Source organism: Rattus norvegicus, chromosome 19, assembly GCF_021556685.1.
Source record: "Rattus norvegicus strain SHRSP/BbbUtx chromosome 19, alternate assembly SHRSP_T2T, whole genome shotgun sequence".
Lineage (NCBI taxonomy): Eukaryota > Metazoa > Chordata > Mammalia > Rodentia > Muridae > Rattus > Rattus norvegicus.
This window is the reverse complement of record NC_141552.1, coordinates 14062754-14090704: the sequence shown is the minus strand read 5'-3', so window position 1 is coordinate 14090704 and position 27951 is coordinate 14062754. Positions and strand designations below refer to the sequence as shown.

At 41.6% G+C, this 27951-nt stretch overlaps 2 protein-coding genes across 14 annotated transcripts in view; one reads left to right on the top strand and one right to left on the bottom strand.

Annotated features, from left to right (window-relative positions):
* Positions 1 to 27951, top strand: part of LOC147998808 (disks large homolog 5-like) — a 50462-nt gene that overhangs the window by 10994 nt on the left and 11517 nt on the right. For 4 of the 6 annotated variants that reach the window (XM_087595473.1, XM_087595475.1, XM_087595472.1 and 1 more), the window contains one exon: positions 10085 to 10243. The gene's annotated coding sequence lies outside the window, so the exon portion shown is untranslated. Of the gene's footprint in view, positions 1 to 10084; positions 10244 to 10573; positions 10672 to 20276; positions 20352 to 27951 lie in introns of all 6 variants that reach the window. The other 2 variants (XM_087595478.1, XM_087595474.1) reach the window with 2 other exon arrangements.
* LOC147998809 (disks large homolog 5-like) lies at positions 486 to 27877 on the bottom strand. 8 transcript variants are annotated; one of them, XM_087595486.1, is made up of 7 exons: positions 27660 to 27877; positions 26367 to 26433; positions 16587 to 16692; positions 15361 to 15520; positions 13958 to 14101; positions 13165 to 13327; positions 11953 to 12448 (listed from the first exon to the last, which is right to left on the bottom strand). In XM_087595486.1, the coding sequence occupies exons 3-7, from the start codon at positions 16666 to 16668 to the stop codon at positions 12419 to 12421; spliced, it is 579 nt and encodes a 192-aa protein (XP_087451612.1). In that variant the 5' UTR covers positions 16669 to 16692; positions 26367 to 26433; positions 27660 to 27877; the 3' UTR covers positions 11953 to 12418. The 8 variants fall into 8 exon arrangements, with proteins under 8 accessions (XP_087451615.1, XP_087451613.1, XP_087451614.1 ...); XM_087595484.1 differs by lacking the exon at positions 26367 to 26433 and adding an exon at positions 18815 to 18874 and having other exon boundaries at positions 27660 to 27836; XM_087595485.1 differs by lacking the exon at positions 26367 to 26433 and having other exon boundaries at positions 27660 to 27842.

The following is a 27951-nucleotide window of genomic DNA, read 5'->3' as shown; positions in this document are numbered from 1 at the left end:
TGAAACAGCATCTATAAAAACCTATTTCCCAAAATGACGTTGATGGTCATTATCTTTGTGGTTTAATACTAATGCTGTATTGTAAGAAAAACCGAGGCACATGGTTCTCGATTAGGATTATTCTATATTCCTTTGTGAAAGTTGTCATTTTTTCTGCAGCTCTACAGGCATGAGTGTGTGTTACTCAATATCTGGGCAAACAGTCAATAAGGAATGGGTGTTGTAGACTGATATAGATTAGGATGAGCAGAACACATGACAGCATGGATACAGTATGTCAGTGATTACATCATAAAGTGTGTGTCCATAAAAAAAGTCACATTATCCACACAAAAGACACTATCACCCTGTGTACAGCTTGGTGGCTTTAAATTCCCTATTTACTCATGCTGCCTGGACCATGCAAAGATCCATATCCAGCTGTCAGTTCTAAGTCTACATGAGGGGAAAGGACCCTTGAATAAGATGGTCTTAAGAGTCAAGAGTTACAAATCAATTTTTATTCATAAGGAATACAATTTACAAAAAACAGGCATAAAATGAACAACTAAAATGGTATAAAAAATGAAAAACAGTAACAAGAATATATAACTATGAAATAACAAAAAGAAAACTTCAATGAAAATCATAACCAAAAACATTTCTTAACAGCATTTTCTTAATGAACATTTAGAAACACAGTTGTAGTGCTGTTTCTCCTCTAGGGAGATGTCAAGGCAGTCCCCTCAGATGTCTCTCAAATGGTGTTGTCGGTATGAGAGAGGAGAAAGACCTCAATGAGACAGGCTGGCATACGGATACATAAATTTAGGGTCTCTATACAATGAGGAAATTAACTGAGAAGAAGAATATTCTCCCCAAAAAAGTCTTTGACTGTTGAGGATTGTCGTCAGCAGGGAACTCCTGACAGAGAAACTCACTCTTCAGGGGGCTGTCTTCTTGGGATCTGTCCTATTCCATGTCTCCTGCAGTTCCTGAGACCTGGGAGGAGAAGGCAGCTATTAAGACACTGATTTAGTGGGGACACGCATACCAGGTGTCAAGTTGCTGCCTTCTGTCCCTTCAGCTGCATTGGACAGACAGCACTGATCTTTTCACTGAAATCATTGCTGATATCTCTGCAGCCTGGGGAAAGTCACCAACAACCCTCACAGTACTGTGGGAGAACAAGCTGCTCCTCAAACTTCTACCAGTGAAAACCAAGAACGGGGAAAGGAGAAGAGACCTAACTGGGTTGCAGGAAGAAAGTAGAAGGCCACATGATACTGAGATCAAAGCCAAAGACCAGGACTCATTTGCCATTTGCACTTGGTTCTTATCCCTACAAGGTGCGTCCAACCATCACATGACCCCTGTATGACCTTTGTCACACGACCAAGAACTCGTTCAAAACTCTTCATAGCATCCAATCTATGACAGGGAGATGCAGTCATGTGATATGTTATTCCTCTGTCACCATTTCTGGACTGCAGTTTCAAAAAGGGCAGAGAAGTGTACTTGCCCATAATTCAGTTTCTGAAAAGTGGTTAACATCCCAGAATACTTGTGCATAGACAGAGCAATGAATAACTCTATCACATGAGGTGGGTGACTGATTGGGTGTGGGGAGATTAGAAAGATGATAGGGGAAGCAAAGATGTATCCAATAGGCAAATGGTATCAGACATTGTTAATCTGACTCAGCTGCTTGTTCCTACCAAATTTTGCTGGGTCTGGAGGTTGCTGGTCTTCTCCTGTTCGTCTTCAGCATTCGGGTTCAACTCAAACAAATATCGCTCTAACTCCTTGCTCTCCTGCTTCAATGTGACCAACTTCTTCTTCATACATGCCTGGTCCATCAGGAGCCGGCTGTGCAGGTTGCTGGAAACACACTCTGCATAGTAAGATCCTGAAGCCTCTTCCTCCCATTCCAACTGCCAAATCCCACAAACTCCACCAGGACCCAGATACCCATAAAGACTTCATAGAATACATCTCCATACATGTAAGGCTGCTCCACAAACAGCAAACGGCCAATCCAGGGAAGAATAAATTGTTTCTGTGACCCAAGCACCTAACAGTCCATGTCTCTCCAAAAGAACAAGGAATCTACAACTATCCATGAAAGCCCAATGCATCTGGGCAACATCAATTAGTAGGCAGTAAACAACCACAAGAGGACAGTAGAACCAAGGGAGGTCATGCTAACCATGTGGTCCCCACATTGAGCTTTGTTAAACCTGGTATGACCCCAGAGGCCCAGGTCGGCCTAATAACACTCTGATGCCTGAATCAGTATAGTTCTATCCAGAGCCTTCTAAAGATGCATAGACACTGTGCTGAGAAGTCACAGTCTCTTATGGAACTGAAACTGAGTCCAAAAGACCCACAGCACAGTGATATTTAAACAGCAGAAGACATGGACCCAGAGCTGCAGGCTCTCCAGTCCAGAACAAAGAGAGGCAGCAATGGATATTCCACAAGTGATGGGCCCTTTTGACCAGTACTTACCGATAGAAGTTAATCTCCTTCTTGAGCTCCTGAAATTTCTCACTATGTTCAATGTTCTTTGTGTCTAAGTTGTGCAGTAATGACATGACCTCTTTCTCCTTTATCTTCAAGTTTTCATAAAATGGATTTGGCCTGAAGTAGGGGCTGGCCCCAGGAAGATAGAACCCAATGAACATCAAGGTTTAGGACTATATGAACTCAGGCTATGTCTTGTATTACCCCAGCCCTGGAAGGACACTTTCTGAATTCTACATATTTGGATCTTCTTCAGCTTCAGAAACTTGGAATTGTGTGCCCAGGACAACAGAAGCTAAGCACCCAGATAAAGGGTTCCCTGGCTCACTTTTTTCAATCAGGAGGGCTGGATCTGCATTCAAACCTGTTATGCTGTCAAGAGCCTAGACCACAGAGCTTACCCAAACACACACACACACACACACACACACACACACACACACACACACACACACACATCCAGAAACCTCTGATTTCATTTTTCCTGTTTTGACAAGTGGAATGCTACAAGCCGAATAACTAATATTCTAGAGGCAGACAGTACACATAATTCTGGAGATGAGACCAGATATTGCCACAAACTTATAATCTGCCCAAGGCATACAAATGTATAGACAAATGTGACTACACAGGCAAAGAACTGTGCTGTTGAAAGTGGGGCTTCCAAAATAAAGCACTTACACCTCCATGAAACTATTATAAAGGTAAATCCTGAGGTCAAAAACAGACCCCTAAATTCCAAAGGTGGAGGGATAGAGAAACATATAAAGGTTGTGCACATGCATGCAGAGCTGTGCACACACAGACACACAAGCTGGGGCACACCCACAAGAAAAGAAAAGTAAGGTCTCCAGCTCCGAAAAAAAGAACCAAAAAAAAAAAAATGAAAGAAAAAGAAAAGAAAAGTAAACAGACTCAGAGAATGAGAAAGAGAGACAAATATGGAAAGAGCACAATGAGAATCAGTAGAAATGCATGCACCATTACTGTCTCAGAGTGTAAGGCACAGAGACAAGAAGGAGCAGGCCAGAGCCTCAGGCCTTCTACTTAAGCATTGATATGAACACTGTGGGACCTGTCACCTAAGGCTGCTGCCAGGAGATGATAGTGTTCAGTCACCTTCCTAGCAAGCACAAACACTCTCCACAAACTCACAGCACCCAGAACCTTGCAAAACTACCACCTGTCAAGGGCTTTCCAATTGTACACTGGGAACTCATGCTCCAGTGACTTTATCCCTGAAATCTTCACTCAGATTGCAAGTTCAGATTTTCAACAGGCAGAATCAGACAGTCCATTTTCAATCTCACTCCTCAGTAAGGGTCAGGTTCTGAATCTCCTATCTATGGGAGATGAGGTTTAGAACAAGGTCGTTTGTTTGGAGCAATGCATACCTCTTGCTCATGGATCCACCTGTCACATAAAGGAGGCGATCTGTCAGCTCATTTCTCTCCTTGGTAGTTAGCTCCAGTTCTCTATTCAGCCTCTCCTCTTCCTCGTTGGCCTGCACCTTGTTTAGGACATTTTCAGGGGATGACGTCTGTCTGCAGGCCGCTGTAGGTAGAAGAACACAAGTGAACCCGCATGGGGTGAATGCATAGAGCATACACAGACCACAGTGAGGTCCAAACAGGAGAACATGCTTGGAAGCCAGTGTCACTGCAAGGAGTTTGGTCTATGTGTAAGAGGCATCCTAAGTGGATCACAGTTCCCCCACTACTCTATAGAGACCAAGAGATGTAAGCAGCCAGGTGTTCCCTATGCCCGCCCACACAGGCTTACAAGTACCAGAGAGATGCCTTCTCCAGGATTATTATCAGGTACGCAGGCTACAACCTGGTTTCAGGACCCTCACCCCTCTGGTTTCAGAAGTCAGATCATCAATTCAGCATCCACAATGAATTGATTGATCAGGGATACTCAGATATCCTACACTGTTACTCTAGTCCAATAACTTTGCATTAAAAAGTCATGTAGGGGGAGGACATGGTCAACAGATTTATTAATTCCCCCTACTGAAATGACAAATGCCCCAGAAGTGCCAATAGGTTACAGGCTCTTTCTCTACCTGCTCCATATAGTTTGGCTACTGTAAAAAAATATCTGCCACACAGAACCTCTAATATATGAAGGTAAGATTGGCCCCGTCAGCCAGAGGTAGTCACAGGAGTTCTAAGAATATAAGGTCATGCCAGGAGCACAGTTCTCTCCCTCTTACTACTGTCAGATAGTCACTGAATTTAAAGAAGCAATGAAAGTGAAGTACATTGATGCCCTGTTTAATTCAGAAAAGTTATACCCTCCATGACTACTTATGGTGTTATTATATCAATTTAACATACCGAATGCACTGTAAAAGTAAAGACTAGAAGTTCACCCAATAATAGCATAGGCATTGCCATATCCTCCATGTGGTTATGGAGAAACTAATAATGTGAAAACCTTGACTTTCAGGAATTGTGATAATCATGGAATTCAATATCTGTGGAGATGTTCCAGTGGTTGTGGCCCATTGCTATAAAGGCCAGCTGAAGGCCCCCACACTCACCCCTGAGAGGAAGCTCAACATACACTGCCCAGAACTTACTCCACATTCCCCATGTCCTGTGTCCATCATTACCTTTAGGTTTCGTTTGCTTCACTCTAGACTCTTCTCTATCAACATCAACTCTCCCAAAGCCCCTGAGAAGACGGGCAAACATGTCTGTGGATATATCCTTTGGACACTAAGAGAAAAAGTAGGGAATTGGTTGTCACAACGATACTGGTGACATCACAGGGATTCCAAGGTCTCTCTAGGAGACAATAGAATGTCCAGGAAGGGACGGCTGATGTCACGGAGAACAGACTTTGCCTCCCTGCTAATGTTCTCCCTGTACTGAGCAAAAGCTGATGTGCCCTTTTCAGGGGACTTCCCTGTGGCATAGCCACTGAGCATCACATGCTTCCAAAGCCAAATTTGGCTCTAGGCTTGATTGGAAAAACCTAAGTCATTGCTATATATCTAAATGAGTGCTTCCTCCCCAATCCCTGCACAGAAATGTTTCATCCTACCTCAAATTCTCCTCAGTCAGCAATATTACCCATTAAAGATTACTGAGAAATCACACCAGTTACTATAAGTAGCCAAAGAGGTCTCCTGTCTCATCATGTGCAGGTGCATGTAATCACACCCAGAAATAGCCTGTAGGGTAGGTTGCGATGTGGGTGTGTATTATAGGTACAACCTGAAGCTTTGTGCTTAACATTTAACAGTTGCCACCGGATTCCTTAGGAGAAAGAATTGCATTCATTATGGTCCTGGCAACAATGTGGTGATCTGTTAGCAGAGGAAACTGAAATATTGGATCCACCAGTGAATGCACCCTCAGGCTGAGTGTGGGGCTCTCCTCTCTGCACCTAAGTTACAAAAGCAGGATTGCTTACAGGCCTCTCTAAGCTATAACGTCTGATTTCATCTGAAAAATAAAATAGTCAGCAATGTGTGTGTGTGGGGGGGGGGTACAGCCAAAGGAGTTGGACAAGCCTAGAGACATAACTCAGTGGACAGAGTAAGAAACAAGCATCTTCACTCCTGTTTCATGGATCACCCCACAAAACACAAACGCATCTATCCTACTAAAAAAAAAAACAAGTTATTTTATTGAATGCATACACTAATACTGTTTACAGTATTGGTAGCAAAGCTCAGATTTTGGGGGCAGATCCATGACTTGAACTATCTTCCTGACAACATATAAAACAATAAATAAATAAATAAATAAATAAATAAATAAATAAATAAATAAGAAAAAACAGAAAAATAAAAAAACACAAAAAGCACAAGCCTTTCATGTGAAGTTACAGAAGAGTGATCCAGTGGTCACTTCTGACCAGGCCATTTTAGCTATGACAGTGCATAGTGAACCTTAATTTGATGGGTCCTATATAAAGCTTTGTGCAATATTGTCATTTTAACCAACCTCATCTAGAACATACATAACAACACAGGATATGATCACAATGTCCTTGCTGTGTATCAAGTTATTTTTCTATGTCCTTGATTGTCAGGCATGTTACAGCAACAATCTGAGATGGCTGGTAGACTTGGAAGAAAGTGGATATGAAAGATCCCCGTTTGCTATCAGTATAGCCATTTCTTACGAATGAGAATCTTTTAAGCTGGCCCTCGCTTAGCCCCTACACATTAGACAATAGACCAGAAAGTAAAGAAAGCACATTCCCACCCACTCTCTAGGAAGCTGCCGGACCATAAGAACAGAGGGTACAGAACATATTTACTGCAGGGCAATTAGAAGACAGGAAACATCTCTGGGAAGCTGACTGACCACTATAGACGTGAGATGTCCTTGGTACTGAATGCAGCTGTGCTATAGGCTGACATAGCTATAGCCTTGTCCTGGGAACTCCAGAAGAGAAACACCTGCCAAGACAGATATCCTTGGTCCTTGTCCTGGGAACCCCAGGATAAGAAAACATATATCAAGTCAGACGTCCTTCATACTGAAATAGCTGCATTGATGTGGTTACGGCCTTATCCCAGGAATTCCAGGACGAGAAACATCTGCCTAGTTATCCTTGGCACGAAATAGCTGAGCTAAGGAAACTGTGTAATCTTAACTGACATTTTAAGCTGTATATTTCTGTTGTTTGAGGCTCCTCACATCCCTCCTGCGTGAGGACCGTGTCGAGCCCCAGTGCATTGGTATCCCAAAGTAAACCTCTTGTTTTTACATCAAGACTGAGTCCTGTGTGTTCATGGGGTGGTGATTGTCCTCAGGACTGGAGCGAGAGTCTCCTCTGTCTGAGGGTCTTTCAGATAAAGCTATAGTTGTGGGTTACACACCTCAGCTCTCATTGGCTAATGCTGTCCTCACAGTCCTTGGAGGCCCCTTTGTAAGACTACCTGTTGGAAAGTGGAAGCAGCTTTATTTGAGCTCAAAGTGAACCTGACGAGCAAGGTAGAGAACAAGATGGGGTAATTGAGAACCTGTCTAAAACCAGCACAGAAACACACCCTTCATTCAAAGCATCATCTACCAATTCTTGAATTTTTACCATTCTTTGCCAACCAGTCTTTCATTCAGGAAAGGTAGAAAAGAACTGGAAATGATCTTTGTATTCTAAGGACCTTGATCTGTCTTTCCTTAGGTTCACGTTAAGAACAAATGAAATGGGTATCACCATCTGAACAACTTAGTATCACCTACTCAGCATTTCTAGCCTAATACTGTGCCTATGGCAATCTCAAGCTTCCCTGAGTGTTGCTGCCCCAGCAAGAAGAATGAAGAACTGAGGTCAAACCCCAGTGAACCTTTCAAGGGGTTAGAAGAAAGCCATCAGAGATACTGCACTTCTTTGTCCTTAGATTAAATCAAGATGATACGACATGAATCTATTGGGCTATTCAACCATCCATCTTCCTCACAACCCCAACTATCAGAGTTCATTGCTTGGCAGAATTCATGCCCCACCATCCTAGATATTTCTTGATTCATTGCTGCCAAGGGCCAGGTTTCCTGAGTTTTGTTTTTTGTAGAATTGGGTGTAGTCAATCATAGTTGCCCTCTGTAAGAAATGACAAATATCTATAATAACTGACCACACTGTACTTGTGTATACAGGTACAGTAGTGGAAATTTCAGCATAACTGAGTAGTGGAAAACCAGCACTGTGTCCTGGCCTTTCTCTGCCCATATCACAGCTCACAGGCGGCTGGGGCAAACCTTGAGTTCCTGTGTAGAAACAGAGTGATGTTGAATGGACACTGAGCAGGCAGAGCAACACAGCTGAGGCAACTCAATTCCAGCAACAAACGCATTATATGTTTCCCATCTTAACAGCTCCTTTTGAGGACTTGTCCCCACACCTAGCTTAAACACAGCAATTTTCATACATGCTAGCCTGCTATTTCATATTGTTGCTGTAATACGCCTCCACATCATAGATTTCAAAAAAATATATACCTAACACTGAAAAGGGTGATGCTTGTCAATATCTAGTGCGTTGGGGGCCCAGGTACGGTCACAAATAACCAGGACACAGGGGATGCAGAGCAAAGGCAGATGCAACTGCATGCAGCTGCAAGTTTATTAACCCTTATATAGGCATGAATATGCATTACCTCACTTTCCCTTTTGGCAAGATATAATAAGATCGTTATTCCCATGATACCAGGAACGACTGAGGCAAGACTAGGCAAAGAAGTAAGACTAAGCAAAGGCTTCTTCTTAAAATATCTGTATAGCAAACCACCCTTCTTCCTAGTATCACAATACACTTGTCATAAGCCAGAGAGCATGAGAGCCGCATCCACAAACATAGGACACAGTACAACATAGTGTGAGGTAAAGTGAGAAAACATTTTCTTCTCAAGGGCAGCATTCCAGCCCCTGCTTGCATCTCTCAGCTGTCTTTCCTTGATCCTGTCTGGGAAGTGTATCTCAGTGACACCACAATTTCTTTCTTTGTTCTTTTGTTTTAAAAGTAACACTTTCTATAACATACCTAAATGTCCTCAAAGGGGTTTAATCGTGCAAAAAGAAAGCAATATAATATATAATGTATGTAACCTTTAATGAGTGTATCTATTTTCTTAGGGGTATTATTCAAATACCTTCCCAGATCTGGATTTAACTTTGGTAATTGTTATCTGTCTACAAAATCAACAATATCGAAGAAATATTCCAGTTTTCTGGCGTAAAGTCCTCGGGAGTAAGAACTAATGATTTTGGAATTTGCTCGGTGTCTATTGTTATGTCCCTCATTTCATTTCTGATTTTTAATTTATGTATTGTCTCTCTTCTGCATTGTTAGTTAGAGGAAGGGGTTGTCTCTCTTGTGGATCTTCTCAAAAAAAAAAAAAGAGGAAGAAAACACAGCTCTTGCTTTCCTTGACTTTGTATTTTTCTCTTTGTTTCTAAAGGCTTGATTTCAACCCTGAGTTTATTGCCCTTGATCAGATCCTACAGACTCTCTATGGGATGAAGCTTTGCCTCCTCTTGGTAACAGCAACATGGAATAAATGAAGCTTCTGCTGATCTCTGTTGTGGTGTTGCACATCACAATCTCACAGAAAACCATGCATAGCCTGGTTTTAGGCTCTATTAAAGCAGCCCACTATTTCAGTGTTCCCTGCAAGGTGCCATGGAACAGTAGTAACATAATTCTGCATGCACATCGACAGGTTTCTCCACGGTCTTCTGGGTCATTTGATAATAATTTATAGTGAGTTCATGGATGAACACACACACACACACACACACACACACACTTTACTGACATGGTGCATATTCTTTGCACACCAAAAATAAAGTGAGAATTACTGAAAATGCACCAATAGTGCAATCGATGGAGGGAGCTGTGGGGAAACTGGGGCTTAGAGTTACTTAAAAGACCCAATGCAGATTCTCCTTCTATTGGAGGAGAAACTTGATAGACAATGTGGTTCTTTATTTTCTTTCTCTAGAGCACACAGGACTAGGGTGGCAGCTAGGGCTTTGAGTGTGTTTGCCAAGTACTGTAGCACTGAATTAAATCCTAGGGCTGGAACCCTATTAATCATCTACAACAATTCCAGGGCAGGCTGGATGACGACACTCAGCTGACAATGTGGACATCTCAAGACAGTCACTGGACAATGGCTGACACACTTGTCTGAAGACTGGAAATGTTTCTCGATCTTGGAGAGGAAAGAAGGACCCTCCAACTACACTGTCCTCTAAGGAAGTTTATTCAGGTGACGGATGACAGGGACTGTTTTGTCTCACGTCACACATGTCAGTAGAAAATATCCTAGGTATTGGATGGCGCTGTTAGCATTAACAGAACAAAGCCCATAGTGTTGGGAAGATTAATAAATTATGAGTAGGATTAGAAAACCCCAAGCCTCTTCCAGGTCCTAAGAGAGCAAAAAATACCACCAAACATAGCATTAATGTGATAGGTTGGTTAAATCTAGTTACTAGATTCTAGTGTGATACCTATGACTTTTTGTGTCATGCTCAGCTTATAATGACTAGAGGACCTAAGCTTGAGAGTCACCAATGCCTCTCCCTTGCTTCTCTAGCTGCTGAGCATTGAAAAGCCCTAATGAGACAGCATCTGTTTGCAGACTTACTGGATAAGTCTTCTGCACTTTATCTCTCTGAGTCACCTCCACTCTCAGTAAGTCAGTTTAATTCCATAAATTGTAAATGAGTCACGAGGAAAATATACTTTCTCAATACGATCACAGATTTCCATGTAAAAGGTGAAACATGAACTATCCCACCTAAGTTCTGGGCTTGCACAGACCTGCTCTGCAAAAGAAACATGTGGTCACAGCTGCAGTCTGCATTCACTATGGATGCTCTTGAGGACCTCCCTAAACTGCATAGATTAAGATAATTATCTTGCTTTCTATCAAAAGAATTCATTATGCCAAGTTGGCCTGTAGAAGGAGGCTAGTCTCTTCTGTATTTTATCAGATGTGCATAATCTATATGATCATCGATAGTAAGTGAAAGCTCTGTTTGGAATTGAAACTGAGTGATGCTGGAGGATGATGCTGAATGCACAATGAGCAGTGGAGGCACCAGAGCCCGGTGTGGATGCCTAGCAGGCTACCACATTGAGCAGGCACCCCTCAACCACCTGTACATACACATCTCCTGAGATCTCTCTCCTTAATGGGAGAAGATGGCGTCCATCTAGTATAGCACATGCCCTGGAAGGACAAAAGCTACCTACAGGAGCTGTGGTGATGGCTCACAGGTTAGAGCATCTGCTGCTCTCTCAGAAGAACCACATGGACCCTAACAATCATCTACAATGGGGAATGCTATTCCCTCTTTTGGATCATGAGGGAAATGCACTCAGGAGTGGCCCAGACATACATTTGAAAAAAAAAGATCCATTGAGTTACATGATAAAAATAAATATAATCAGCAACAATAAAAAACACAGCATATGAATGATCAAATGAAACAGCACCTATAAAAACCTATTTCCCAAAATGACGTTGATGGTCATTATCTTTGTGGTTTAATACTAATGCTGTATTGTAAGAAAAACCGAGGCACATGGTTCTCGATTAGGATTATTCTATATTCCTTTGTGAAAGTTGTCATTTTTTCTGCAGCTCTACAGGCATGAGTGTGTGTTACTCAATATCTGGGCAAACAGTCAATAAGGAATGGGTGTTGTAGACTGATATAGATTAGGATGAGCAGAACACATGACAGCATGGATACAGTATGTCAGTGATTACATCATAAAGTGTGTGTCCATAAAAAAAGTCACATTATCCACACAAAAGACACTATCACCCTGTGTACAGCTTGGTGGCTTTAAATTCCCTATTTACTCATGCTGCCTGGACCATGCAAAGATCCATATCCAGCTGTCAGTTCTAAGTCTACAGGAGGGGAAAGGACACTTGAATAAGATGGTCTTAAGAGTCAAGAGTTACAAATCAATTTTTATTCATAAGGAATACAATTTACAAAAAACAGGCATAAAATGAACAACTAAAATGGTATAAAAAATGAAAAACAGTAACAAGAATATATAACTATGAAATAACAAAAAGAAAACTTCAATGAAAATCATAACCAAAAATATTTCTTAACAGCATTTTCTTAATGAACATTTAGAAACACAGTTGTAGTGCTGTTTCTCCTCTAGGGAGATGTCAAGGCAGTCCCCTCAGATGTCTCTCAAATGGTGTTGTCGGTATGAGAGAGGAGAAAGACCTCAATGAGACAGGCTGGCATACGGATACATAAATTTAGGGTCTCTATACAATGAGGAAATTAACTGAGAAGAAGAATATTCTCCCCAAAAAAGTCTTTGACTGTTGAGGATTGTCGTCAGCAGGGAACTCCTGACAGAGAAACTCACTCTTCAGGGGGCTGTCTTCTTGGGATCTGTCCTATGCCATGTCTCCTGCAGTTCCTGAGACCTGGGAGGAGAAGGCAGCTATTAAGACACTGATTTAGTGGGGACACGCATACCAGGTGTCAAGTTGCTGCCTTCTGTCCCTTCAGCTGCATTGGACAGACAGCACTGATCTTTTCACTGAAATCATTGCTGATATCTCTGCAGCCTGGGGAAAGTCACCAACAACCCTCACAGTCCTGTGGGAGAACAAGCTGCTCCTCAAACTTCTACCAGTGAAAACCAAGAACGGGGAAAGGAGAAGAGACCTAACTGGATTGCAGGAAGAAAGTAGAAGGCCACATGATACTGAGATCAAAGCCAATGACCAGGACTCATTTGCCATTTGCACTTGGTTCTTATCCCTACAAGGTGCATCCAACCATCACATGACCCCTGTATGACCTTTGTCACACGACCAAGAACTCGTTCAAAACTCTTCATAGCATCCAATCTATGACAGGGAGATGCAGTCATGTGATATGTTATTCCTCTGTCACCATTTCTGGACTGCAGTTTCAAAAAGGGCAGAGAAGTGTACTTGCCCATAATTCAGTTTCTGAAAAGTGGTTAACATCCCAGAATACTTGTGCATAGACAGAGCAATGAATAACTCTATCACATGAGGTGGGTGACTGATTGGGTGTGGGAAGATTAGAAAGATGATAGGGGAAGCAAAGATGTATCCAATAGGCAAATGGTATCAGACATTGTTAATCTGACTCAGCTGCTTGTTCCTACCAAATTTTGCTGGGTCTGGAGGTTGCTGGTCTTCTCCTGTTCGTCTTCAGCATTCGGGTTCAACTCAAACAAATATCGCTCTAACTCCTTGCTCTCCTGCTTCAATGTGACCAACTTCTTCTTCATACATGCCTGGTCCATCAGGAGCCGGCTGTGCAGGTTGCTGGAAACACACTCTGCATAGTAAGATCCTGAAGCCTCTTCCTCCCATTCCAACTGCCAAATCCCACAAACTCCACCAGGACCCAGATACCCATAAAGACTTCATAGAATACATCTCCATACATGTAAGGCTGCTCCACAAACAGCAAACGGCCAATCCAGGGAAGAATAAATTGTTTCTGTGACCCAAGCACCTAACAGTCCATGTCTCTCCAAAAGAACAAGGAATCTACAACTATCCATGAAAGCCCAATGCATCTGGGCAACATCAATTAGTAGGCAGTAAACAACCACAAGAGGACAGTATGACCAAGGGAGGTCATGCTAACCATGTGGTCCCCACATTGAGCTTTGTTAAACCTGGTATGACCCCAGAGGCCCAGGTCGGCCTAATAACACTCTGATGCCTGAATCAGTATAGTTCTATCCAGAGCCTTCTAAAGATGCATAGACACTGTGGTGATAAGTAACAGTCTCTTATGGAACTGAAACTGAGTCCAAAAGACCCACGGCACAGTGATATTTAAACAGCAGAAGACATGGACCCAGAGCTGCAGGCTCTCCAGTCCAGAACAAAGAGAGGCAGCAATGGATATTCCACAAGTGATGGGCCCTTTTGACCAGTACTTACCGATAGAAGTTAATCTCCTTCTTGAGCTCCTGAAATTTCTCACGATGTTCAATGTTCTTTGTGTCTAAGTTGTGCAGTAATGACATGACCTCTTTCTCCTTTATCTTCAAGTTTTCATAAAATGGATTTGGCCTGAAGTAGGGGCTGGCCCCAGGAAGATAGAACCCAATGAACATCAAGGTTTAGGATTATATGAACTCAGGCTATGTCTTGTATTACCCCAGCCCTGGAAGGACACTTTCTGAATTCTACATATTTGGATCTTCTTCAGCTTCAGAAACTTGGAATTGTGTGCCCAGGACAACAGAAGCTAAGCACCCAGATAAAGGGTTCCCTGGCTCACTTTTTTCAATCAGGAGGGCTGGATCTGCATTCAAACCTGTTATGCTGTCAAGAGCCTAGGCCACAGAGCTTACCCAACCACACACACACACACACACACACACACACACACACACACACACACACATCCAGAAACCTCTGATTTCATTTTTCCTGTTTTGACAAGTGGAATGCTACAAGCCGAATAACTAATATTCTAGAGGCAGACAGTACACATAATTCTGGAGATGAGACCAGATATTGCCACAAACTTATAATCTGCCCAAGGCATACAAATGTATAGACAAATGTGACTACACAGGCAAAGAACTGTGCTGTTGAAAGTGGGGCTTCCAAAATAAAGCACTTACACCTCCATGAAACTATTATAAAGGTAAATCCTGAGGTCAAAAAACAGACCCCTAAATTCCAAAGGTGGAGGGATAGAGAAACATATAAAGGTTGTGCACATGCATGCAGAGCTGTGCACACACAGACACACAAGCTGGGGCACACCCACAAGAAAAGAAAAGTAAGGTCTCCAGCTCCGAAAAAAAGAACCAAAAAAAAAAAAAAAGAAAAAGAAAAGAAAAGTAAACAGACTCAGAGAATGAGAAAGAGAGACAAATATGGAAAGAGCACAATGAGAATCAGTAGAAATGCATGCACCATTACTGTCTCAGAGTGTAACGCACAGAGACAAGAAGGAGCAGGCCAGAGCCTCAGGCCTTCTACTTAAGCATTGATATGAACACTGTGGGACCTGTCACCTAAGGCTGCTGCCAGGAGATGATAGCGTTCAGTCACCTTCCTAGCAAGCACAAACACTCTCCACAAACTCACAGCACCCAGAACCTTGCAAAACTACCACCTGTCAAGGGCTTTCCAATTGTACACTGGGAACTCATGCTCCAGTGACTTTATCCCTGAAATCTTCACTCAGATTGCAAGTTCAGATTTTCAACAGGCAGAATCAGAGAGTCCATTTTCAATCTCACTCCTCAGTAAGGGTCAGGTTCTGAATCTCCTATCTATGGGAGATGAGGTTTAGAACAAGGTCGTTTGTTTGGAGCAATGCATACCTCTTTCTCATGGATCCACCTGTCACATAAAGGAGGCGATCTGTCAGCTCATTTCTCTCCTTGGTAGTTAGCTCCAGTTCTCTATTCAGCCTCTCCTCTTCCTCGTTGGCCTGCACCTTGTTTAGGACATTTTCAGGGGATGACGTCTGTCTGCAGGCCGCTGTAGGTAGAAGAACACAAGTGAACCCGCATGGGGTGAATGCATAGAGCATACACAGACCACAGTGAGGTCCAAACAGGAGAACATGCTTGGAAGCCAGTGTCACTGCAAGGAGTTTGGTCTATGTGTAAGAGGCATCCTAAGTGGATCACAGTTCCCCCACTACTATATAGAGACCAAGAGATGTAAGCAGCCAGGTGTTCCCTATGCCCGCCCACACAGGCTTACAAGTACCAGAGAGATGCCTTCTCCAGGATTATTATCAGGTACGCAGGCTACAACCTGGTTTCAGGACCCTCACCCCTCTGGTTTCAGAAGTCAGATCATCAATTCAGCATCCACAATGAATTGATTGATCAGGGATACTCAGATATCCTACACTGTTACTCTAGTCCAATAACTTTGCATTAAAAAGTCATGTAGGGGGAGGACATGGTCAACAGATTTATTAATTCCCCCTACTGAAATGACAAATGCCCCAGAAGTGCCAATAGGTTACAGGCTCTTTCTCTACCTGCTCCATATAGTTTGGCTACTGTAGAAAAATATCTGCCACACAGAACCTCTAATATATGAAGGTAAGATTGGCCCCGTCAGCCAGAGGTAGTCACAGGAGTTCTAAGAATATAAGGTCATGCCAGGAGCACAGTTCTCTCCCTCTTACTACTGTCAGATAGTCACTGAATTTAAAGAAGCAATGAAAGTGAAGTACATTGATGCCCTGTTTAATTCAGAAAAGTTATACCCTCCATGACTACTTATGGTGTTATTATATCAATTTAACATACCGAATGCACTGTAAAAGTAAAGACTAGAAGTTCACCCAATAATAGCATAGGCATTGCCATATCCTCCATGTGGTTATGGAGAAACTAATAATGTGAAAACCTTGACTTTCAGGAATTGTGATAATCATGGAATTCAATATCTGTGGAGATGTTCCAGTGGTTGTGGCCCATTGCTATAAAGGCCAGCTGAAGGCCCCCACACTCACCCCTGAGAGGAAGCTCAACATACACTGCCCAGAACTTACTCCACCTTCCCCATGTCCTGTGTCCATCATTACCTTTAGGTTTCGTTTGCTTCACTCTAGACTCTTCTCTATCAACATCAACTCTCCCAAAGCGCCTGAGAAGACGGGCAAACATGTCTGTGGATATATCCTTTGGACACTAAGAGAAAAAGTAGGGAATTGGTTGTCACAACGATACTGGTGACGTCACAGGGATTCCAAGGTCTCTCTAGGAGACAATAGAATGTCCACGAAGGGACTGCTGATGTCACGGAGAACAGACTTTGCCTCCCTGCTAATGTTCTCCCTGTACTGAGCAAAAGCTGATGTGCCCTTTTCAGGAGACTTCCCTGTGGCATAGCCACTGAGCACCACATGCTTCCAAAGCCAAATTTGGCTCTAGGCTTGATTGGAAAAACCTAAGTCATTGCTATATATCTAAATGAGTGCTTCCTCCCCAATCCCTGCACAGAAATGTTTCATCCTACCTCAAATTCTCCTCAGTCAGCAATATTACCCATTAAAGATTACTGAGAAATCACACCAGTTACTATAAGTAGCCAAAGAGGTCTCCTGTCTCATCATGTGCAGGTGCATGAAATCACACCCAGAAATAGCCTGTAGGGTAGGTTGCGATGTGGGTGTGTATTATAGGTACAACCTGAAGCTTTGTGCTTAACATTTAACAGTTGCCACCGGATTCCTTAGGAGAAAGAATTGCATTCATTATGGTCCTGGCAACAATGTGGTGATCTGTTAGCAGAGGAAACTGAAATATTGGATCCACCAGTGAATGCACCCTCAGGCTGAGTGTGGGGCTCTCCTCTCTGCACCTAAGTTACAAAAGCAGGATTGCTTACAGGCCTCTCTAAGCTATAACGTCTGATTTCATCTGAAAAATAAAATAGTCAGCAATGTGTGTGTGTGGGGGGTGGTACAGCCAAAGGAGTTGGACAAGCCTAGAGACATAACTCAGTGGACAGAGTAAGAAACAAGCATCTTCACTCCTGTTTCATGGATCACCCCACAAAACACAAACGCATCTATCCTACTAAAAAAAAAACAAGTTATTTTATTGAATGCATACACTAATACTGTTTACAGTATTGGTAGCAAAGCTCAGATTTTGGGGGCAGATCCATGACTTGAACTATCTTCCTGACAACATATAAAACAATAAATAAATAAATAAATAAATAAATAAATAAATAAATAAATAAATAAGAAAAAACAGAAAAATAAAAAAACACAAAAAGCACAAGCCTTTCATGTGAAGTTACAGAAGAGTGATCCAGTGGTCACTTCTGACCAGGCCATTTTAGCTATGACAGTGCATAGTGAACCTTAATTTGATGGGTCCTATATAAAGCTTTGTGCAATATTGTCATTTTAACCAACCTCATCTAGAACATACATAACAACACAGAATATGATCACAATGTCCTTGCTGTGTATCAAGTTATTTTTCTATGTCCTTGATTGTCAGGCATATTACAGCAACAATCTGAGATGGCTGGTAGACTTGGAAGAAAGTGGATATGAAAGATCCCCGTTTGATATCAGTACAGCCATATCTTACGAATGAGAATCTTTTAAGCTGGCCCTCGCTTAGCCCCTACACATTAGACAATAGACCAGAAAGTACAGAAAGCACATTCCCACCCACTCTCTAGGAAGCTGCCGGACCATAAGAACAGAGGGTACAGAACATATTTACTGCAGGGCAATTAGAAGACAGGAAACATCTCTGGGAAGCTGACTGACCACTATAGAAGTGAGATATCCTTGGTACTGAATGCAGCTGTGCTATAGGCTGACATAGCTATAGCCTTGTCCTGGGAACTCCAGAAGAGAAACACCTGCCAAGACAGATATCCTTGGTCCTTGTCCTGGGAACCCCAGGATAAGAAAACATATATCAAGTCAGACGTCCTTCATACTGAAATAGCTGCATTGATGTGGTTACGGCCTTATCCCAGGAATTCCAGGATGAGAAACATCTGCCTAGTTATCCTTGGCACGAAATAGCTGAGCTAAGGAAACTGTGTAATCTTAACTGACATTTTAAGCTGTATATTTCTGTTGTTTGAGGCTCCTCACATCCCTCCTGCGTGAGGACCGTGTCGAGCCCCAGTGCATTGGTATCCCAAAGTAAACCTCTTGTTTTTACATCAAGACTGAGTCCTGTGTGTTCATGGGGTGGTGATTGTCCTCAGTACTGGAGCGAGAGTCTCCTCTGTCTGAGGGTCTTTCAGATAAAGCTATAGTTGTGGGTTACACACCTCAGCTCTCATTGGCTAATGCTGTCCTCACAGTCCTTGGAGGCCCCTTTGTAAGACTACCTGTTGGAAAGTGGAAGCAGCTTTATTTGAGCTCAAAGTGAACCTGACGAGCAACATAGAGAACAAGATGGGGTAATTGAGACCCTGTCTAAAACCAGCACTGAAACCCACCCTCCATTCAAAGCATCATCTACCAATTCTTGAATTTTTACCATTCTCTGCCAACCAGTCTTTCATTCAGGAAAGGTAGAAAAGAACTGGAAATGATCTTTGTATTCTAAGGACCTCGATCTGTCTTTCCTTAGGTCCACGTTAAGAACAAATGAAAAGGGTATCACCATCTGAATAACTTAGTATCACCTACTCAGCATTTCTAGCCTAATACTGTGCCTATGGCGATCTCAAGCTTCCCTGAGTGTTGCTGTCCCAGCAAGAAGAATGAAGTTCTATGGTCAAACCCCAGTGAACCTTTCAAGGGGTTAGAAGAAAGCCATCAGAGATACTGCACTTCTTTGTCCTTCGATTAAATCAAGATGATATAACGTGAATCTAGTGTGCTATTCCACCACACATCTTCCTCACAACCCCACCTATCTGAGGTCATTGCTTGGCAGAATTCATGCCCCACCATCCTAGATATTTCTTGATTCATTGCTGCCAAGGGCCAGGTTTCCTGAGTTTTGTTTTTTATAGAATTGGGTGTAGTCAATCATAGTTGCCCTCTGTAAGAAATGACAAATATCTATAATAACTGAATATTCTGAAGGTTTTTATACTGGTTTTATTATACATATAACTGTGAAACGGAAAACATACATATTTCATCAATGAAATGAGTAAGATTGATTTAATGAACAGAAAAATGGATGGTACTTCAAAACTTCCATGATTACATATTATCTATTTAATTCCCTCCACAATAGCAAGAAGCGGACATTATTATTTACTTAAACCGAGAAAATATTAATTGTTTGGCCTGCTTTTCTGAGCTTCCTTAAGGTATAGTTAATTGACAGAGCTGTGGTTTAAAATTAGGGTCCATATTCTTCTGTTTTAAATGTGTGCCTTTTCTTTCTATTTTTTTCTCCATCTTTATTAAATTGGGTATATCTTATTTACATTTCAATTGTTATTACCTTTGTGGGTTTCCAGGCAAACATCCCCCTAACACCTCCCCCTCCCCTTCTATATGGGTGTTCCCCTTCTCATCCTCCCACCATTACCACCCTCCCCCCCCCCAACAAGCCCCTTCACTGGGGGTTCACTCTTGGCAGGACCAAGGGCTTCCCTTTTATTTCTAGTGGGTGCTGCTCTCCCTGCTCCGTGGGAAGTGGATGGGGGGAAGGCCCGGGCCTGAGGTGAGTTGGAACTGGGGTAGAAAGGCATAGGGCCTCCTAGGTGAGAATGCCAAACCACCACTGCTGCTGCAGCCACCATGGAGAAGCCTTTGTTCCTGCTGCAGGGAGGAGAGTCTGGTGCCCACAAGATGGCTGAAGGGGAGCTGAGAGTGGACAGCTTCATCACCCGCCTGCTGGAGGTATGAGGATATCGTCCGGGAAAAATTGTGCAGATGACTGGAGCAGAAGTCCGAGGGCTGTGTATCATGTCTCGTGAAATCTTTCTTAGCCAGCCAACAGCTGTGAACACAGGTTTCTTTTGGAGAGCAGGCCTGTGCAGGCCCAGAACCTAGGTGGGACAGTTCAAGCTACCCTTTTTCCATGGCCAATCTCAGATCATATTCAGAAAGTATTTCTTGGGCTAAAGAGATGGCTTAGTGGTTAAGAGCACTGACAGCTCTTCCAGAGGTCCTGAGTTCAAATCCCAGCAACCACATGGTGGCTCACAACCATCTGTAATGAGATCTGATGCCCTCTTCTGGTGTGTCTGAAGACAGTCACGGTGTACTTGTATATGATAAATAAATAAATAAATCTTTAAAAAAAAGAGTATTTCTTCCAGGTGATGGATTTTCAATTTATGGAATTGAACTAACTTACTCATGGTGGAAGTGACACAGAGAGTTAAAGTACAGAAGGAATAATCCAGAATGTCCACCAAAAGTTGCTGTCACACCAGGGCTTTTAAAAGCTCAGCTGCTAGAGAAGCAATGTAGTCTTTGGTTATTCTCAAGCTTAGGTCTTCTAGTCATTATAAGCTGACCATGACACAAAAAGAGTCATCTATATCAAAATAGAGAAGAGTAACTAGATTCACACCACACTATCACATTACTACTGTATTTGAGGTTCTCAGTTAATATCTAAGAACCTGGAAGAGGCCTGGGTCTTGCTACACAAACTCATGATTTATGTCCCCATTGTCAGCTGAGATTCTTCATGCAGCCTGGGGTCAAGGAGGTCATCCCACAAAGCACAAAACACCCATCTCAGATAAACATGTATGGTTTACTGAATCCAAAACATCCATGAATTTCAGGACACAATTAAATGTTGAAACCTAAGGATAATAGATAGAGAAGAGAATTAAGATTTCTAGTTCATAGATCCAGTAAACACCTTCAACAAATCATAGCAGCAAACTTTCATAAGGTAAAGAAAGAAAAGGCAATAAAGGTACAACAAGCCTACAGAACATCAAACTACTTGTACCAGAAAAATTCCTCCATTCACATAATAATTAAAACGCTAAATGCACAGATCAAGAAAGAACATTAAAAGGGGTAAGGTATAAATATCTAGTAACAAATAAATTGAGACGTATCTGAATTACACCAGACTTCTCAACAGAGATTCTAAAAGTCAGAAAATCTTGGGCAGATGTAATACAGACACAGGCTCCTATATCCAGCATAATCATCAATCACCATAAAAGGAGGAACCAGGATATTTCATGACAAAACCAAATTAAAGAATTCTTTTCTGTAAGAAAGCACAACAGAGGCTAATAGGAGGAAAACTCCAAGACAATGAACTAAACTATACCCAAGAAAAACCAAGAAATTAATCTTCTCTCAATAATTTAAAAAAAGAGAAGCACACAAACATAATTTCACCTATAACCAGAAAAAGAAGAGAATGCAGCAAACATTGGCTTTAATATCTGAACAGATCTTCTTTCCCTAATCCCCAAGCTCCCAGGGGCCAAACTGCCAGCCAAACTGTATGCAAGGATGCTCTATGGTTCAAGGTGAGGCCTGGAGCCCCACCAAAGGCAGATCCTAGAGATGTGAGGTGGGGATGGATATGTGTGGGTGCAGGAGCACTGTCACATAGGCAAAGCTGAGCAGAAACGGGATGTAAGGTTTGATGAGGGGAGTCTGGAAAGCAGGACAACAGTTGAAATGTAAATAAATAAAATAACCGATTAATAAAAAATAGCCAAAAATAAAATAACAAGTAAAAAGGTAAATGAAAATTAAACCAAACCAACCAAACAAACAAACAAAAATCCCTGTAGTGGATTGGCCTAATTCTGCTTGTATTTTAATGCTAATTTGTGGAACTCAGGACTGGTTAACCCCAAATAACTGACCCTGTTCCCAGTTAACTGTGATTATAAAGAAGCCAACAGCCAACAGCTGCACAGCAGAGAGATGGGGGAGGGGAGCTTTGAGGGCTTTGCTAGAGAGGATCATGAGGAGGGAAGAAGGAAGAAGAAGCTGCCAGAGAATAAAGGAAGAACATGTGTGATGGAGAGAAGAGAGGAAGAGGACAGCAGCCATGGTTAAGGGAGAGGAGAGCCTGGTCCTGAGGGCTGTCCAAGTGGAACAAAAACAGTCAAGATGCTACACAGCCTGTAAGAGTTGAGCGTTATTGTTTGGAAAGTAGATCTGATACCATGGAGGGCAGGCAGCTGCCCAGCTACTGTGCTGACGAATGCATACTAAAAATAAATTTAACAAAATATGAGTAACCAGTAAGACAGCTCTGTAGAGGATCCTAAAAGGAATACTTTAGTTTGAAGGGAAGGACAAAATACCAGAGAACACAGGGGATAAATTAATAAAACTAGGAAAGTTAATCAAAGAAGACTGGGAAAACCACAAAAATTAACAAAATGACAAAATTTAATACATAGGTTTAAATAATAATTACATATCACAAAACTCAATATCTAGGGTGGTGGGGCATGAATTCTGCCATGGTCTGAACTCAGAAAGGTGGGGTTGGGAGAAACATGTCTGGTTAAATAGTCCACCCACATTGTGTCAATGTGATTTAATCTAAGGACAAAGAAGTGGAGCATCTCTCATGGTTTTCTTCTAACCCCTTGAAAGGATCACTGGGGTGTGGCCTCAGTACTTCATACTTCTTGCTAGTTCAGCGAAACTCAGGGAAGCTTGAGATTGTCACAGCACAGTATTAGGCTAGATATACTGAGTAGATGATACTAAGTTGTTCAGATGGTGATATCCATTTGCATGTGTTCTTAATGTGGACCTAAGGAAAGAGAGATCAAGGTCCTTAGAATAGAAGGAACATTCCCAGTCCTTTTCTACCATTCCAGACTGAAAGGCTGGTAGGGAGAAAGTGGTAAATAAGAAAGAATTAATAGATGATGCTTTGAATGAAGGGTTGGTTTTTGTGCTGGTTTTAGACAGGGTCTCAAGTATCCCATGTTGCCCTCTCCCTGGCTGGCCCTGTTCACTTTGAACTCAGATAAACCTGCTTCCACTTTCCAATAGATAGTCTTACAAGAGGGGCCTCCGAGGTCTCTGAGGACAGCATTAGCCTTTGACAGTTGAGGTGTGTAACCCACAACTATAGTTTTAGCCACTTTGTTCCATGTCTACCAGCTATTTCAGATTGTTGCTGTTCTATGCCTGACAATCAAGGACACATAAAAATAACCTGATAGAGAGCAAGGACATGGTGATCACATCCTTGCCTCTGCTGTATGTTCTGGATGAGGTTTGTTAAAATTCCAATATTGCAAAAAGCTTTATATAGGGCCCATCACATTAAGGGTCACTATGCACTGTTTCATCTAAAATGGCCTAATCAGAACTGACCGCCAGACAACACTTCCTGCGAAGTTCCTATGAGAAGCTTAAGTTTTTTGTGTTTTTTCTTCTTCCTTCCTTCCTTCCTTCCTTCCTTCCTTCCTTTCTTTCTTTCTTTCTTTCTTTCTTTCTTTCTTTCTTTCTTTCTTTCTTTCTTTCGCTTCATAGGTTTAGAAGAATGTATTTTGGGCCACGGACCTGCCCCTAGTATCTTAGCTATGGATGTGATCAATCAGTGTTAGTGTGTGCATTCAATAAAATGTCCATTTTTGACTAAGGTAGATGCTTCTGTGTTTTGTGCGGTGACCCATTGTCAATGTGTAGTGAGTTGGGGCCCTGGGTATGGTCGCATACCCCCAGGACACAGGGGGTGCAGAGCAAAGGCATAAGAAACTGCACGCAGTTGTAAGCTTTATTAATCCTTATTAAGCTAAGAATATGCATTACTACAATTTTCATTGTGTCAAGATACCATAAGATCATTATTCCCAGGATACCAGGAACAATGAGGGAAGATTAAACAAAGAAAGACGAATAAACGAAAGCTTCTTCTAAAAATATTCATATAACAAATAACCTCTCTTATTATAATCAAAATATACTCACCATTACCAAGAGAGCGTTAGAACCACTTCCACAAAACGGGACACAGCAGAACATAATTTAAGGCCAAGTGAGAAAAACATTTTCTTCTCCAGAGCGGCATTCCAGCCCCTACTTGAATCTGGCACCAGGCCTTTCTTGACCCTGCCTGGGAGCTGCATCTCTATGTCTTAACAATTCCTTCTTTTTTCTTTTGTTTTAAAGTAACACTTTACATAACATAGCTAAAGGTCCTTGTAGGGGTTTAGTCATGTAAAAATAAAGCAACATAATACATAATGTACATAAGATTATGGCAAAACTAGCTCCTCCCATGCTATGGAAAATCCTTTGAAGCCAAGCCTTGGGATCTAATCCTGTCAATTGATCAGCCAATAATTTCGCTATTCCATATCTTCTAGCTGTTTACCAAAAGACATTCGAACATCATATTTCAAGGCATTAATTACTTTTGAAGCACTTTCATTACCCTCTAAATAGGCTTGAATTAACTTCCAATCATGTTCTGTGTCATTATCCATATATTTACTAACAGAAAAGTAGTAGGATTTCATCATGATAAGCAATATAAGCCCGATAACTGGCATTGTCCGCAGCAGAAGAAACCATGAGTAAAACACACATTGCTAAGAATAAGTGCTCAGCCGTAAAGGACTTTCCTGAAGGAGACAAAATTATTCCTTTCAGTGCTTAATCGCTTCACCTGACCCCACATAGGTAATAGGGTTGTCACTGCACGGATCCTTATCCATTGTTGTTTGTGGACACTAAGAGAAGCCAGGGCCTCAGTAATGGAGGACACCTCCTCATCTCCTGAGAACATCCATCAGGAGAAAATGTAGCTGGTTTAACTGGATTCCTTTGAGGGTAGGGAGCAGTTCTTATTATTCTGTGCTTGGATCCATCTCCCGGGCAACCAGAATAGTCTCCCATCCTGTAATGAGACAAAACCCTCTCCCCTATATACAATGATGTCCTTTCCTGCCATTCAGCATCCCGGGCAATTTTTATCCATACTGTCTTTTCCATGCCTTCTTGGGGGAAGTTCAACAAAGTGTCTATTGGCTCTTGATATAACTTCACCTTGTGGTAAATTAAGAAAATTAATAACGTATAATGCTTGTGCCAATATAGCCCTGGTACTGGTCTGCAAACTCCATTCAGGTTGCATAAGGCCATCTCTTTTCCCCCTTTTTAATTTTATAATTTGTCATTTCAGGATATGGTGAATTCTTTCAACAAAAGCTTGTCCTTGTGTATTGTGTTCTGTACCAGTAATATGTACAATATGATATCGTTGACAAAATTGTTTATATTGATAAGAAATATATGTTGTCCATTATCAATTTTAATTTTAGAAGGCAGTCCCATAACAGCAAAAGTTTCCAATAGATGCTGTATAACATGAGCAGTGCGTACTCCTGGCAATGGTGTAGCCCACACAAATTTTGAAAAATTATCTATGCTTACATCTATATATGAAAGGCGACCAAACTCAGAAATATGGGTTATATCGATCTGACACGATGTATTAAGTTGCATCCTTCTGGGATTAATTTGAGATGGAATACATTTTATACGTGAAGACTGACACATAGGCAATTAGCAATAATTTGTTTGGCTTGAGAATAGGGAATCTTATATTTAATATGTAAATATCCTGTATTGGCATGATTATGAATGTGTTCTTCTGGGGTAGCAAATGCCACTAATTGATCTACCATATGATTGCCAAGTGTTAAAGATTCTGGAAATTTTGAATGTGATCTAGTATGTGTAATGAATATTCTAGAGTTTCATAATAACAATAGTCCTTTAATATGTGAGAATAACATTTAATATAGGCTTAGATGTAGAAACAACAGCAGTCGCAATATTCTGTACTACTCCTACAACATAAGCGGACTCAGCTATAATATTTTTACATCATGAGTAAAATCCTGGAATACATTAATTACCGCTAATAATTCATTTTGTTGTACTGACCCAAAAGAAGATTCTTGTCCCCAAAATTAATCTTTGGTCCTATAAGCCATCTTGGTCTTAGAGCCATCTGTAAACACAGTAAGGGCTGATGGTAATGGATCAACAGAAATTAGTGTATTTATCAAATTTTTTTTGTTTTTTAAAGCAATCCCACAATTTACTATGGAGAGGATGAAATTCAACATTTCCAGTGTAAGAAATCATGGCTAATTGAAAAACCTCAGACATCTGCATTAAATATTCCACTTTATCTTTGCTTAATGGGAAAACAATAGCAGCACAATCATATCCCCACAGAGTAACAGGTCTTTGTATGCCTTGCTGAATAATTAAAGAAATTTGTTCCTCATTAATTGTTAATGTTTGGTTAAAGTTTTATTTAATATAAACCCATTCTAAAGGCAACTCATCCTGAGCGAAAGTGCCTGTAGGATATTCAAGAGTATTTAAACATATAATTTAATAACTCTATCTGGATCAATACGTGCCAAATATGCATCTTTCCATTTTCAGAAAAGATACCCTTGCATGCCTTCATATAAGCATTAATATCCCCAGCCTCCTTTATAGGTAATAATGCTCTCCTGTACTCTTAATTAGCATTTTCAAAAGCAAGCATTTGCAGCAGTTGTCCTCCAGCTACCTCTCCTACCATTGTTCTTTCCAATGTTAATTTTAATATACATAAAAACTTAATATATGGTTCATAGAAAGCTACTACCTTTTTCAACCAACCAGTATCATCCTTTATAATAAGTCGGTTGGGCCACACCTTGAATCGATGCTGGCCTAATTATAGGAAAAGAAAAAGCAGGTGAATTCGTCATTATCATCTTGTGAATCTAATGGTCAACATGCCATCCTCGGGAAAAGACTTAGAAAAACCTGCTTCAGGCAGTGGTGCAGAGGGCAAAACTTTTACTTTCGTTTTGTCTTAATGAAGCTCTAGCTTCTTGTTCTGTATTCGTTATTACCCTGTCTGCATTCATGGCCTTGAACACAGTAAAAATTACAGCCCAAAGAGACCAGAAATTGGAATCTTTTTGCCCTGCCTGACAGCCTTTTTCTCCTTAACTTTCACTTTGACCCAGATATCAGAATCCCTGGAACCCTCGTCAGGGAACCATGGAGTGTACTCTTGCTGTCTCTAAACACTTTTCTAAACCAGACTGAGAGACATGAATTCCCTGCACTCTTAAAGATGCTTAAGCATAGCGAGATGAAGAGAAGATTTATCTTGTCCCATTTCCTTGTAATAAATTGTACTTACCTTATCTGACTGTCCAGACTTACCTTCAGGGACCCTGTTCCAGTGCCATAGGTCGACGTCTAGGGTGTTGGGAGCCCTGCGTCCGGTCGCATTCCTTTCTGTGTTTCCCGATGCTCAGTGGCCATGCCACTCCAGCATGCTTTGAAATGAACCAGTCCGCCGACACCACCACCACCATCACCACCACCACCACCACTACCACCACCACCACCACCACCACCACCACCACCACCACCACCACCACCACTACCACCAATTTGGTTTTGTAAATAAAGTTTTATTGACATCGCCATACTCAGCATTTACATCCTGTTC

Coding starts and splice junctions, on each gene's coding strand:
- LOC147998809 (XM_087595484.1), bottom strand. Junction 14,102..15,360: donor GGTGGATCCATGAGAAAGAG/GTATGCATTGCT, acceptor TCCTGGGGCCAG/CCCCTACTTCAGGCCAAATC. Junction 13,328..13,957: donor AAGGAGATTAACTTCTATCG/GTAAGTACTGGT, acceptor GTGTGTTTCCAG/CAACCTGCACAGCCGGCTCC.